This window comes from Lissotriton vulgaris, chromosome 10 (assembly GCF_964263255.1).
Source record: "Lissotriton vulgaris chromosome 10, aLisVul1.2, whole genome shotgun sequence".
Classification (NCBI taxonomy): Eukaryota; Metazoa; Chordata; class Amphibia; order Caudata; family Salamandridae; genus Lissotriton; species Lissotriton vulgaris.
The window spans coordinates 166933097-166947642 of record NC_141698.1 but is presented as its reverse complement, the minus strand read 5'-3'; the positions used below and the strand labels follow the sequence as shown (position 1 = coordinate 166947642).

General features: G+C 42.5%; 1 protein-coding gene across 1 annotated transcript in view; it reads left to right on the top strand.

The window, feature by feature from the left end:
* LOC147684908 (uromodulin-like) overlaps positions 1–10799 on the top strand; it is a 294138-nt gene extending 283339 nt beyond the window's left edge. Inside the window, exons 15-16 of the mRNA XM_086939736.1 lie at positions 3622–3687; positions 9369–10799. Of these exons, the coding sequence (XP_086795862.1) occupies positions 3622–3687; positions 9369–9442 (140 nt within the window). The 3' untranslated portion in view covers positions 9443–10799. The remainder of the gene's footprint in view (positions 1–3621; positions 3688–9368) is intronic.
* The last annotated feature ends 3747 nt before the right edge of the window (positions 10800–14546 follow it).

Here is a 14546-nt window from a genome sequence, read left to right as displayed (position 1 = left end):
CCATGAAACGCAGGGCTCTCCTGGTCTTCCCTTGCGCCCAGATAAATTGATTAATTAGGTGTTCTAATGCAACAAACCATTTGCCCTCAAATCTCAAAAGGATTGTTCTCAATAAATAAAGGAACTTGGGTAATATTATCATTTTCACAACATTGGAGCGCCCTAGCAAGGGGAGGTGTAAGTTATTCATCCTGTCCAGGTCCTTTTTCACTTTATCAATTACGGTTCAATATTTCTATCCACGATCTTATCTAAATCAGCTGATATACTGATCCCCAAATACACGGCAGAGTTATCCACCCGTGTGTCATCACATACCACCTGATTATTCATAATAATCTGGGTCTTAGGACCATTAAATGCATAACCTGAGATCTGACCAAATAGCGAGGCCTCCCTTTTGACTTCCAATATAGCGCTAGTAGGGGAAGGAGTCACTATTGTTACGTCCTACGCATAGGCCAGTGTTTTAAAACTTTGGCCCTGGATCCTGATAGGTAAGATCTTCTCATTAGCTTCTAATTTGCGGATCAGTGAGACGATAAATACCGTGAATAGCAGGGGCAAACATGGGCACCCTTGGCGAGTGCCAGGTTTAATCTGCACCTCCGAGGTGTAACCTCTGTCAATTCTGAGTTGGGCCATAGGTGTTTGATAGAGTGCCTCGATTGCCTTAATAAACCGTTTGCCTATCCCGCACAGAGCCAGGGCCACCCAGAGAAAGTCCCAGGAGACCAGATCGAATGCCTTTTCTGCATCCACGAACATAGCCGCCATCGGGTCTCCTGAAACTTCTGTGGTGTCAAACAGAGTGATCACCTTACGGACGTGCGGTGTGGTACCTCTCCCTGGGATAAAGCCATGCTGGGTAGGAATGACCAACTGCCCTATAATCTTGCATAGCCTGAGAGCCATTGCCTCGGAGTAGATCTTGGCATCTGAATTCATAAGGGTTATAGGTCTATAAGACCCTGGTTCCAGAGGTGACTTGCCTTTTTTGGTATCACCACGGTGTCAGCATCTGCCCATATCTTTGGGACAGAGTTTCCTAGTTGGGCCTGCAGAATTGTATCCACTAGATCAAAACGAATTACCCCTTGGAATGTTTTATAAAATTCAATAGGGATCTGGTCGGGCCCTGCCGCTTCACCGGAAGGGAGACTATTAGGTGCTGCAGAAATTTACTCAGGAGTCAAGGGGACATCTAGTGCCTCCCTGTCTTCTTCGGTGAGAATGGGGCCAGAGACTTCCATGAGATACTGTTGAATACCTGAGAGATCCCCTGGGAGCTCTTCGCTAGATAGTCTGGCATAAAACTGTCGGAACACCTCCCTGACCCCCTCGAAATCCACAACTGTTCCTCCCTGACCATCCAATACTTCTTTAATTTCTCCGGAGGCTGATCTCTGTCTTGTGCGAACAGCAAGTATATGCCCCACGCGCTCACTTAACTCATGACATTGTTCTCTTTTTGTCAAATAAGTTGCAGCTGCCTTAATAGCGATACTTTCATTCACCTCTGCTTTGGCACATACAATTTTCATAAGTATCTGAACCACAGAGCCCCGGAAAGAATTGCCCAGCATAATTCTTCTTTTCCATCAGAGACTGCTTTAACCAGGTTCTTAACTCTAGTCCCTTCTTCTATTTGTTTATGAAGACTGTAACTTAATGTCTCCCCACGAATGCCCGCCTTGAAAGCATCCCAGCTTACCCCGGTAGAAGTACTTCCTCTATTAATCTCCCAGAAGGCTACTATCCAATCGTTCATGTGCTTAAGATATCCCTCATCCTTGATGAATCCTCTCTCAAAGGTCCATACCCGCTCCCCCCTAACCCCACCTATCATTTTTACTGTTAAACCCAGGGGATGTTGGTCAGAAACAATCCTAATGTATTTCTCGATCTGGCTTCTTATCATTAGAGAGTTAGATATGAAACAGACCTTGTGCGGAACAGAATAATATGTCCACTAAAGAGTTATGATTTGCCAGACTAATTATCGCTCAACATATTTTTTTCCTTCCCTGATTACGCTTCCTATGCTCTGTACCAAGGCCCCCGACCCCATCTATATTAAAGTCTCCACACAGGATAATCGGCTTGGGCCAAGAAGCCAACTCTAAATCCAAGAATTGAAAGATATCTGGGTCATCCTCTGTTGATCCATATACTGATCCGATGGTAACTACTTCGTCATTAATTATACATTCCAGCAAAACCCATCTACCCCACTGATCTTCCTTTTTTTTTTTACTTTAACCTCCTTTTTTTGGACATGATGGCCACCCCCCTGGTCTTAGTCCCCTGTTTTGAATACGCTAGCAAATAAAATCCCAGCTGTTCCATTAAATAACACCTTGTCGCCTCTACGTGCGTCTCTTGGAGACAAAAAAAATCAGGTCGCATTGATCTCAGGGTTGCTGCAATGCGCTGCCTTTTTGAATGATCATTCAGACCACATACATTAATAGATGCAACCCTTATATCCATTAAAATACATCAAATAACTGTCCCATCCAATTAACCAACCCATCACTGCGTAATTTCCTTGTCCCTCCTGACATTTTTTCCTTCTGTGACTGTCCACCCATCTCAAACTTCGTGCTGTGCTATACCGTATTAACCACCACCCTACCCCCTGCCCCACCTCCTCCCCTTCCACCACCCTCTGGTTAAAACCGCCCCGACCCCCCACCCCCTTACAGGCAAATAGGTCACTCATGACCTATGTGTGACAGCTTAGACTGCAGCAGTCGCACCCCCCTAATGGGAGTTGATAATAGAACATGCTGGCCCTCAATACGAGTGGCCTGCACTAATCTCGCTTATATCCCTGCTCCAGAAAATACCGTTTCGGTGCGTTCTGGCAATTCCAGGTGAGGGTAAGTAACAAGAATCATGGTTTTGGGGGGATAACGTGAAAATCAGAGACTTCACCTGCTTGCAGAAGGTGAAATCTTCAGGTAAAACATGACAAAGCTGCAGTGTTCCTGAAAAGACTAAAATTCCTATGGAGACTTTAACTCCTGATACCTGCCTCTTTGGAATTTTTGAGCTATTCGTATTGAGGGCCTCATTATACCTATTGAGAAACTCGACTGCACCTGGTTCATCTAGGGAGCGGTGCTTTTACTGGGTTCTGAAAATGCCTAGTATTGTGGGTTTTGCTGTGAAAATAGGGCATTACTTGCAGAATTGCTCTTTACCGCACAAAATTCCACATTCATCACATTTATACATCATGTTTCTCTTTGATAAACGTTTCCAGGTTATTGTTGCCAGTATCTCTCAAGGCATAATTATGGGAGTGCACTAATTAGCCCATGCTGTAAATATCCCACATTAGGACAAAAATGCTTTGCAGTAATGATGGCACAATTCATAACTTCGGAGTTGTAATTACTGCGTTGTGTACACAGAGATCGAAGTGTATCCGTCTGCTCACAATCAGGCCCCTTTCACTCCATATCCCAACAATTTACTTAATCCACCTTGGATTTTAAACATTCCTTTGAGAAAACTAAATTCCTTTCTGAGAGAACTGATACGTTGAATAGATTTAATTATCTTTGTGGTCTGTCGTGTTTGTTGATATTCATTTTCATTTCTATTTTTTAGACTTTGTTCAAAGCCCATCTGAATCAGCGCCTTTAGCCAATGTTGAGGCAGTGACTTTCTCTCATGGTAAGTTTACCTTTTGTGATTAGAAGTTCAATCGATTTGTTACCCTTTGTAAACCTTTTGAAGGTTTACATTTTCATTCTAACATAGTGTCATCTATATCCTAATTCCCTTGTTTACTAGGGGTCTTGGAATGATGTCCTAATGTACAACACTGCGATAGCTACATGCTAGAAAGTTTTCTGAAAGAGATAATGATGAACATTGTATTTAATTTTCAATTCTTGGTGACTAAGGGCCAGATGTAGGAGCCTTAATACCGGTCGGAAATGGCCGATTTCGGCCGTTTACGACCGGTATTTGGCTTTTGAGATGTAGGAGGCATCTGATTTACAGAATCGCTAAATTTACCGATTCGGTAAATATACAGAATCGGTAAAATACCGAATCGGTAACATTTTGTAAATCAATATGTAGGTGGCACTTCACAGAGTGCCACAGGCCCTTTAGGAGTCGGTATTTACCACCCAATCCTGTTGGCTGGTAAAATGCTGAATTCAGGTGTGCATGCACATCTGTGCCATGTGACACACAGACATGCCCTTAGGGCATGTATGTGTGCCACATGTCACACAAGCCTGTACTTGGGGTGCTAGAGGGCGTCAAAGTGACACGCCCTGCACCCTTGCAGGATTCGGTATTTACCGATTCGGTAAATACCGAATCGGTATTTCCCGTTGATTCCTATGGGCTTCAAGGCCCATAGGAATTAATGGGAAATACCGATTCAGTATTTACCGAATCGGTAAATACCGAATCTTACAGATTCGGTAATTGTGTTTTAAAAATTTCCTACATCTGCCTCCTTCTAATTTACCGATTCATAAATACCGAATCGGTAAAATTCGGTATTTATGAATCGGTAAGTTAGATTTACCTACATCTAGCCCATAATGACTATATAGCAATAATAGAGAATAAGTTCCAGTATTTTAGGAGAATTCCTTACTTTAATGTAAATTAGCTCATGTACACTTAAAATAAGTAAAACCAAAACAGTAGGGTGATGGAGTCCGCAGGCCCATTGGCCCTGTTGTGGTCCACCAGCAAAGTTAGCATTTCACCAATGGTCCCCCCACAGACATAGTTGCAGCAATTATAATAATTAAATGTAAATGCTTTCAGGGCCACTGTATCATGATTGCTTGGTGAAAACTTCCAATTTGGAAGTTTGTATTTGGAAACAATGGGCCTTATCTACAACGCCTCTTGGCTGCCAGAACACCACTTTTAGTGACGGTCCAGCATGGCACACTACAGGGCCATATTTAGATATGGACTGAGGCAGTGCAGGGTAAGTCGCTGAGTTGGCTCACCCTGCTATAGGGAAGTGTACCATGGGCATTATGGTGGGTGTTCCCACGTAACACCCATGGCATTTGAAACATTCCCAGTTTTGTAAACCTGGGAATGCGCTAAAAGCCCACGCCTCCCAAGGGGAGGTTTAAGGGAGGTGTAACTAGGAGAAATACCGTTATTTCTCCTATATTTTCCCTTTCACTATGCGTGCTGAATTCTGCAGCACACAGAGAAAGAGAAAAAAGCTTTTCGTGATTGTTCTTGTGCAGGAAGGTGTCCCTTCCTGCACAAAAACTGGGCCGGAAGGTGTCCCTTCCTGCACAAAAACCGGGCAGGAAGGTGTCCCTTCCTGCACAAAAACCGGGCAGGACGGTGTCCCTTCCTGCAAAAAAACAATCATCCCTGCAACACCTGCACAATGCCTGCGTTGGAGCGTGGCATCGCATTGTGCACCAGTGCAGGGGAAAAGGACCGGAATGTGCGTATACGATAGATGCAGCGCATACCTGCCCTTTTTTTTCCCCGTAGAGCAGCGCAGCAAGAAGGCGTGTGACAATGCCTACCGGAAAAATCTTGTAAATGAGGCACAATGTTTCTAGTGCATAGAATGGGTCATTATACATGTCCCAGGCAGGAAATATCACTGGCAAAAATTGCAACTTAATTAGATGGGGTGTTTGAAGTTCCGCAGAAGGCAGCATTGGAGCAGATGAACCACTGGAGATTCATTTCGAACAGGAGAACCCAGTGAGATCGCATCATTTAAAATAAAGCAGTTCTACAACTCCAAAGAGGGGAGGAAGCAGGAGGCGGGTAGAAAGGGAGAGCTGACAATTTATGGCCAATGTCCTTTTGATGTCTACCTATGCATGACCTAAATTAGGTTAAACATCACATCTTCTAATCGGTTGAGGTCCACAACTTCAGAGCTCCAACACTTAAAGTATTCATAGATACCCAGGTGGTCTCATTCTGCAGAATTAATCATCTAAGAGCCCAATCTCCTTTCTTTATCAGCTTTATTTTTAACGTTTGTACGATGGTACTGAGGAATAAGGCAGGTAACAATGAGGAACAGCAAGAAAAAAATAATTATCTACCACAAGGAATGATATTTTTACATCATAATGTAAAAGGCAAATAGAAAAGTAAAGACAAAATGGTGAATCTCAGCCTTAGGTGGACCATGATGAAACAAATAACCAATTAAGGTGGTCCAGGTCTGAGAAATGATGTTCTTCTGTGAAGACCAGATTCACAGTACAGCATCAGATTGATATTGGTCTATTTTTCTCCCACCATATTCACCGCTAACATAGCTCCTGAACAGGGTCCCCTTCTCCGACATAGCTGTGCCCTGGTGAGGGATGCACCGCCAGCAGGGGGGACAATCGAGGCTGAATTTGACAAAGAGTCCCTTGCAATGGCAGCTTCAACAGAGGCAGCACCAACTTGGTGCCAGTGCTGTGAATTGTGCTGCACCGCCACCTAGCGGAAGTAGTGTGGTTGTAATTAGGCAAAAGAGGCATGGTGGTGAATGGCAAAACTGCCTAGAGTAAGGGACAGACCCGCAAAGCCTTTCTCGCCTCGCTCTGTTGGTAGGGAGGACAGCCTCCCCTTTCAGTGAGGGGCCACTAAATGAATTGTAGAGGATAAAAGCTTCTGGGGCCAATAGATAGTGTTGCAGGGCCACCTAATGGCAATAGGTGGTTACTGCACCTGATCCAAGTGAACACTTTACATCACACTGAGCAAGGTGTTGCCACCTGCAGCACAGGTTGTCCAGTGGTAAAACTCTTCACCATTGCCACTTGCATCATATGTCACCAAAGGAGCATCACACCACCTGAGTGGAGCCGTATGCCTGCAAATCAACCTGGAGAGTAACAAGGCATCCTTAGTGTCATGAGTGGCTGGCCATCCAGCGTCCTTCTGTTAGACTCAGTGTACCTAAAGCCTGCTGATTAGAGCATACTCAACCATATGTACCATCCAACCTTGGGGTTGCACAAGATACTTGGTCATGGTCCTGTTCCGACTTCCTCAGTGACCTCAGCAGGGGGTCGGAAAGAGGCTCCGAGCAATCGACACAGGCCGGTGGCAATCCAGGAGCAGTGACCTACGGGAATTCCAGTGAGAGGGCAATTCTGACACAAGAGATGCTTCTGTAGCAGCTCTGCAGCAGGTACAAGGAAGTACTGAGGTAGGAGTCTCGCTGACCCAAAGTTAGCAGATGCCTATGCCACTAAGTCTTGATAGCAAGAGCGCACAGACCCAGAGACAACCAGGCTTACAGTGGAACAAGTGACTTTTATGTAGTCCTGTCAGTGGTTCCCCAGTTTACACTTCATGTGGCCTGGGAGACTTACCGCACAGTCCTGACAGTCCCACAGAAGCCTGTTAAAAAAGAGTCTCCAAGAAAGTCCTGTGATGGAGGAGTCCTTGCAAGAGAGGGAAGTCTGAGAATGCTCCACCTATGGGTACCAAGAAGCACCACATCTTTCGAGGAAGACCAAACCGCCTAACTGTCATCTTCTATCCTAGCAGGTTGACCATCCATGGAGCAAGGGTGTTTTCAAAGATATCGGTGCAGCAGACTCTACACCTGCTCTGGATGCACCATCACAGTGACATTTGTAAACAGGTTCCAAACTGTGGGACCAGGTTGGACAGGACCAACAGTGACCAGTTGGACTGTAACCTCATGGACAGGCGATTGCATCATCCGGACTTCATCCACACTGCCATTTATGTCCAGAGTAGTCTGGTTGAACTATGGAGGCATGTTGTGATGCCGGGTGCTCCCAGCTGCACCTGTCCACTCGTCCTATCCAGCAATCAACCTGAATAGACTCAGTGGTGTTTTAGTTTTGTTGTTTTGGTCTCTCTCACAGGTTGGACTTATTGTCTAGTTTCAATAAGGTTTGGGAGGGATAACCGGCTGGTCCTGGTCTAGTGCTTCTACACTATGTGTTTCCACCGGTCACTTCTTGAGGGCTGGCTTCCACACTCACCCCACACCCATCATAGGTGTCATCTGTCAGGTTATTCTGCAAATAAAAGGTGCTGGGCACACTTGCCCTGGGCGAGTTCTAGACCATATGACTCTGTGTCTGTATCATCCTTACTGCTGTATATGGGGCCTAGGGCCCAAACCAATACAGTAATGACTCATAGAGAAACTAGTGTTGTGGCCAAGCATTCAAGACATTCCCATACAGGAATGACCAATCTCCACACACTGCCTGCTTTTTGAAGTAGAATGCACTCACATGAACATCTTGTGAGCAAATCTTTTGCGATTGTAAAACTTGATATGCATTCATGTAGGTTCAAACCAACCAAATTTGTAGCGGTCAAACATTTAAGGCTTCCAAAAGTGATGTTTGTAGAGCGAAACACACATGCATGCCTCCATCACTTTGCATCCTGCTCCATCTTTGCTGCATGTCACCTTTAAATTTGCTATGAAGGTAAATAATCTAAGTTTCTTTGGGGTTCATACAAGAGTAACCCCCACCCCCAATTCACAAGGATACCCTGATTGCTTGTTCAATCACTGCAGGTCTTAAAGATACTTTACTATAATTTGCTGGAATCCTACACAAATATAATAGGAGCTTTAGTGAATTCCAAATCGAATTTTGTTAATGTCTTTTATGTGACAATTTACCTCATCTTAGACTGCGGAAAATGAATGAGTTTCTAACTTCCAGAAATTGATTCGTTGGCTGTCTGTTAAAGGTAGATTCACCTCAGAATATTGACACTGGTGTCTCTGACAAAAAAATAAGAAGACTCTTCCCTATAGGGCTGTATGGTCAGCTGAGTTGCTGCCTCTAAGAATTCATAGATGAAAAGGCAAATCATGAGGTGACCATAAATGTTCTATATTAGGACTGAGATCATGGAACAAAAAGCTTTGCAAAAAAAGTGTTACACCAAACAAATGATGGACGGAATGCTGACAATGCAAACATTCTCCCCCAGTCAAAAGATCTGGGTTAAATCCATCGTTCTTTTGCCCACTACGCAACCCCAGCAAAAAAAGAGCAGTATTTGCCATCTTTTCATAGAGCCTGAATACTCTGGTCGCCCCGTTAATTTGTTTGGGCTCCTGTTGTCTTTTTTTCTCTTGATCCCACTCTTTCTGCCTTTTTTGACACCTGTATATACTTTTGTTTGTTTAAAGAGTTGCAATAATAAATAATAAAAATAAAATAAAATCACCTTATGTGAATTGTTAAACATAAACACGTTACCTGTGCTTGTAAGCTAAGCGTTTCTGAGTAAATTTTTTGTGACTCAGGCTCTGTGTTTGCAAGGTAAATGTCCTACCCTTTCAATGAATAAGTTTAATGTTACTATCTTTGCTATTTTTTCAGGTGTAACAGTACCTGCAGCATGGACAATCATAATGTCTGTCTTTGGAGGCATCTTCTGTTTCCTACTCCTATAAATGGAACCCGACCAGCTTGTGCCATTGGCAATGAGATACCATCTGCTTCTCAACTAAGCAACATGTAGCACATATTTTCTCTATTCTGTGCGTTCATATCTTTATGTCAAGAGCTGGGAAATATTGTTTTGAAATCAGAACTGCTGGTTTCTTTATCATTTAATTTCTTATTTACAGAATATATAGTACGGATTGAATATTTGTTTTTTTTTCTGTCATGCCATCATAGTTGCTATTTCACTTTAATTTTAATTACAGGTCAACAATTTCTAATTCAGCAGAATAAATATTTGGGATAATCCACTTTCTTGCCCAAGTAATAGAATGAAAAATACAGTAGGACTGACTAGACATCAAGATCACTCTCTAGTTGGTCAGTGATCACCACTGATTGTTAAGTTGTTTATAAATTAGACTAAAATGCTGTCTCAGAATAATTCACTGTGTAGTGAGTGTATTCACTGTTACTGCTAAAACACTTCAGTAAATTAATTTATTATTTTTGCATTATCAGATAACTCTAGTGTACTAGTGCTTACTAAATTCAAGTGCTGTTTACCCAAGATCCTACAATGTACTTTGAGACAGCACTATTGTCAAATGACAGATGAGAGGAGTTCACAAAAAGGCAAGGCATAACCAGGCTAGGGGGAGTCTTAAGGACAGCCACTCAGACATTAGACCATATTTATACAGTTTGTCCACATGCGAATGTGTAGACTGGTAGTCATTGTAAACTCTGAAATCATACGAAGAAAAACATTCTGCTGCCCACCAATATGGGTTTTAAATCATTATCTCATTGAGGTCTTCCAGCATTGTTAGTAGTTGGTACAGGAAGAAAGAAGAAAGCATAAACATTCTGAAGTGTTTTTATTCGGATAAAGAACACATTTGATTAGGGTCACAGATAAGGTAAATTTGAAGATATATATCTTCAGGAGGAATGGTGGAAATGTTCATCAATCTTTTTTTTTTGCAAGCCATCTTGAAAATATTGCAGACATGAAGTTGAACTAAAAAGCTAATTCTTAACATTTATTCGGGTTGCTTGCAATATTAGAATTTACATGAGACTGAAAAGTTACCTTTTATCCGCCTAACCAATTCTTAAGTCAAAGTAACGTGTATTTATGAAAGGTTTGCAACCAGCTCAAAATCTTAAATAAAATAAACATCTAAAATTAACAGTTATTATAATAAAGCTTCAATTGTGCTAAAATCAGTTAAATATATACTTACTTTTCTACTGCGAAATTACTTTTCTCTTCACAATCATGTTAGGACACCGCCTGAATTGGAATCCCACTATCAATATATGAGAAGACTGCTTTATAAAATGCTACAATAAAGAATTACATCATTACCTACTGATTAGTGGAGTGATATGTTTTCAATGTCATTGTGTATATGCTTTTAAAATTTAGAGATGAACTCTCACACTGGGACATCTCAAGATGTAATGATCTATTCTCATCCTCTGTTGGGTCCATTATCTCAGAGACACAAAAACAGGGTGCTACCCCCATTGTCTAGCACAGCCTAATGGAATCACGGATGAATAAAAATAATAGTGTCTAATATGAATAGTCACAAAATAATTCTGTGACCTCATGAAATTTTCTTAAACACAGTTCACCATGGATTTCAGCTGCTAGCCCATATTAACCCTTGATTTAGGTTCTACGAGTGAAGTGTCATGTGAATACTTAGCCACATAGTTGACAAAAAATGTCCAACTATTATAAAGTCAAACTTCTCTTTCAAGGGCTAGCATCACTGAGCTAATCACAGCAAATTCCAGTTCTGATTTCACATTGAGCAGGTTAAACAATGATCCACGCATATGAACACTATGCAAATATGCCAATAATCTCCTACACAATATGCAGTCCGGCTTTCGACCATGGTACATTATGGAGTTGGCTGTGCTTGAAATAACTGAATTCATCAGGATGAGCCTTTATCAAGGACAATCAGTGGTACTGTTAGATCTCTCTGCTGCCTTTGACACCTTCCCATTCTCATACAACTGCTAGCTCTGAGTGGCATATGTAGTTCCACCTTGATTTGGCTTAAATAGTTTCTACCTGATCACCACCAGCCTGTTCACCTTCCAACCAAACTTTGACTCCTTTTATGGGACATGGGGTCCCTCAAGGATCCTCCAAGTCCTACTCTGTTCAATCTTTACATGGCCTCTTCATCCAAACATTTGGCTCACAGATGGTGTCATATGCAGATGACATCCAGCTCTTGTTTCCCTTTCATGACATCAACAGTGAGCTATAGGACCCATTCAAATTATGCATTGCAAAAGTAGCTGAATGGATGAAGAACAGCTGCTTAAAACAAAATACTGTTCTTCATGTGCTTGCCTTCCATCTGGTCCAGTGCTTGGTGGCCACCAGAATTTGGGCCATAATCGACTCGAGTGGATGAGGTGAGAAATCTTGAAAATAAATTTGATAACGATCTCTCCTCTAAAAATATCTGAAAAAGTTCCTCAGCATAGTTCCAGAGTATACTAGAAAGTTCATTCTTCATTATATGATCACCTCCTAGTTAAACTTTGCAAATGCTCCAGCTTCTGTATATTGTCCCTCCAGATTTTGGAGATCATCCAGTCAGCTTTTGTTGCCAGTTTCTAGAGTGTGCTGTTCCCAGATGGGTGGCCGGCCTTTTTCTTTTCTAGCCTCCAAATTTTAAAATGCTCTCCTGTATGGTCTCCATGCTCCCTCAAATGATCAAGCCTTTAAAAAAACAACTGAAAACCTGGCTATTTCATTGTATGTCGTAGCTCTCCGTGGACTACCCACCTTCTAGACAGGATGTCTTTTTGGCAACTGTGCGCTAGGCGCTAAGTAAATGGCTCATTCATACATTCCTTCATTTGTTCATGTATTCATTCATTCATTCGTCACAACCACCATGGTAAATACTCATAGGTCTATTTGTCTTATTCATAGTCATCTTAAATATCGTAAAAACAATCTGGGTTTTACTGTTCAGTGGTTCATTGTCCTCATCCCATCTAGTCATGATCTGCAAATGTCTGATATTTGATAGAATGTGAAGATAAGTGAAGGTGAAGAGCTCAAAAGCCTAGTTATAATTTTCTGGATTAGGAAATACTGGGCACAATGGCTTAAACATCTCTATAGTGCATCTCACCAAAAGCAACACATTTCAAATGTATAGAAAATTAATGGTGTGGCCTTAGAGGTGGGGTTCATCCCACTCTTTACAGAGACACACATATGTGAATTAAAAGATTCAGCAAATTACTTGGGTAGTTACTTATTCAATGTATTACTTACACATATACTACATTTGATGTTGTGTTATTTTTTTGGCATTTTCCTTTGCAGTGTGGCCCTAGACCAGTATTATGGTGCAGCCCTACTCCATCTCTCTGTCATGATTCTTTCATATAATTGTTTTGTAAAGCTGGAATTTTAATCTATGAAAATACAACACACCAATTTAGAATAATAGAGTAAAGCGTAATAAATAAGTCAAGAACAAAATGACAAAAATCCTATCTGTAGAACCGGAGATATGCAAGTTTAAAGCTTTAAGTGAAAATAGCCCAAAAAGCATACAGCACCATCTGTGATTATCTGGTCATGCTGGACAGGGAAAAAAATCACAAGTTCAGACTGACCTTGATGAAGCTCAGGACAGCTACACAGACCAAGTTAGCCCACTGAACAAAAGTACCTCTATATCCTGGCTGAGAAGCGATGCAAAGTCCTTGCATTGAGTTGCCCTGGCCGGCGTTGTCAAACCATCGACGTGGAGCTTGTGATGAAAGGTCCTGTTCCAAAATGTGTCACGCAGATAAGTCAGTGACTATTGATGGGAGTCCACTATGTGAGGTCGGTTGTCGTCATCAAGATAGTCACTCAGGTTTGAGAAAAGCTGTGTAGTGACGCTAAGCCAGTGCTGGTGAAGCTGCAGGGGCTTGTGAGGAGCAGCGTCAAGATGCACCATACTGCATTGAGCTGGGCCCGTAGTCATCACTGAGATGAGTCGTGCTGGGTTGGGCTGGCAGAGCTGCTGAGGCAATAAGCTGTTCTGTGTCTGAGCTGCGGGGAGCTGGGCCTGTTGTTGGCATTGAGTTACACTGGATCAAGCTTGTGGAGCTGCGAAGGTGATGTGTAGTCCTGCGGAGAAGATGCATGAGCCAGAAAAGCCTGTTGTGTCCCTGTGCTTTGAGAACAGGAGGCCAGCCGACTGAACCTTGGAGATCTTGGAGTCCTGGGACAGACAGGAATGCTGCTTTCAGTGGGGCAGCTCACAGCAGAAAAGTCCTGTTGCAGCAACAGTAGTCCTTGGGCAGCAAAGCAAGTCAGCAGCGCAAACTTCACAGCTGGGCAGTCCTTCTTCCTGGAAGGTCCATGAGTGATCTAAACAGTTGGAGTCAGAAGTCCAAAATTTATACCTGGTGCCCACTGTAAAGTACATGAACGTTCAGAGTTTTCCACTCCCTCCCCTCATCCCTCCAGAGTTGCTTGGAATTTACTGCCTTCCTGCACTGGCCCCAGATTGTCTGGGGTCACAAAAGACAGGTGTTAAGCCCCTTTTGTGAGCGTTCTCAGGCAGAGCCCTTATGATTTGCAAGTGTGGTAGGTGACAGCACCTCTCCCTCCTTAACTCAGAGTAGCCCATCCTGCCAACATCTAGCTCCCCTTTCTCTCACTGTCTGGGAGCAATACACAAATCCCCACTGTCAACTACACATGGTCATGTGAACAAGGATCCGGCTGCAGACACCAAATGGTTAGGACAAGCAAATGCCATCTTTCAGTGGCATTTTCAGAATTTTGATTAAAAATATGACTTTACCATGAAAGAGGGCTTTTAATTACAATTCTTTAAACACCAAATTTGACCTGTCTATCTTCTCCCAATTGAAAGTTATCATTCATTTAAAAACGTAATAGGGTATTCCAATGTCATCCTATGGGAGAGGTAAGCCTTGCATTAGTGAAAAATTAATGCAAGAGTTTTTTACTACCAGGACATTCAGCACATCTCAATCTGAGCTGTTTAGGGTCTATCCTAGGTGTGACTTATATGTGTTAAAAAGGAAGGTTTG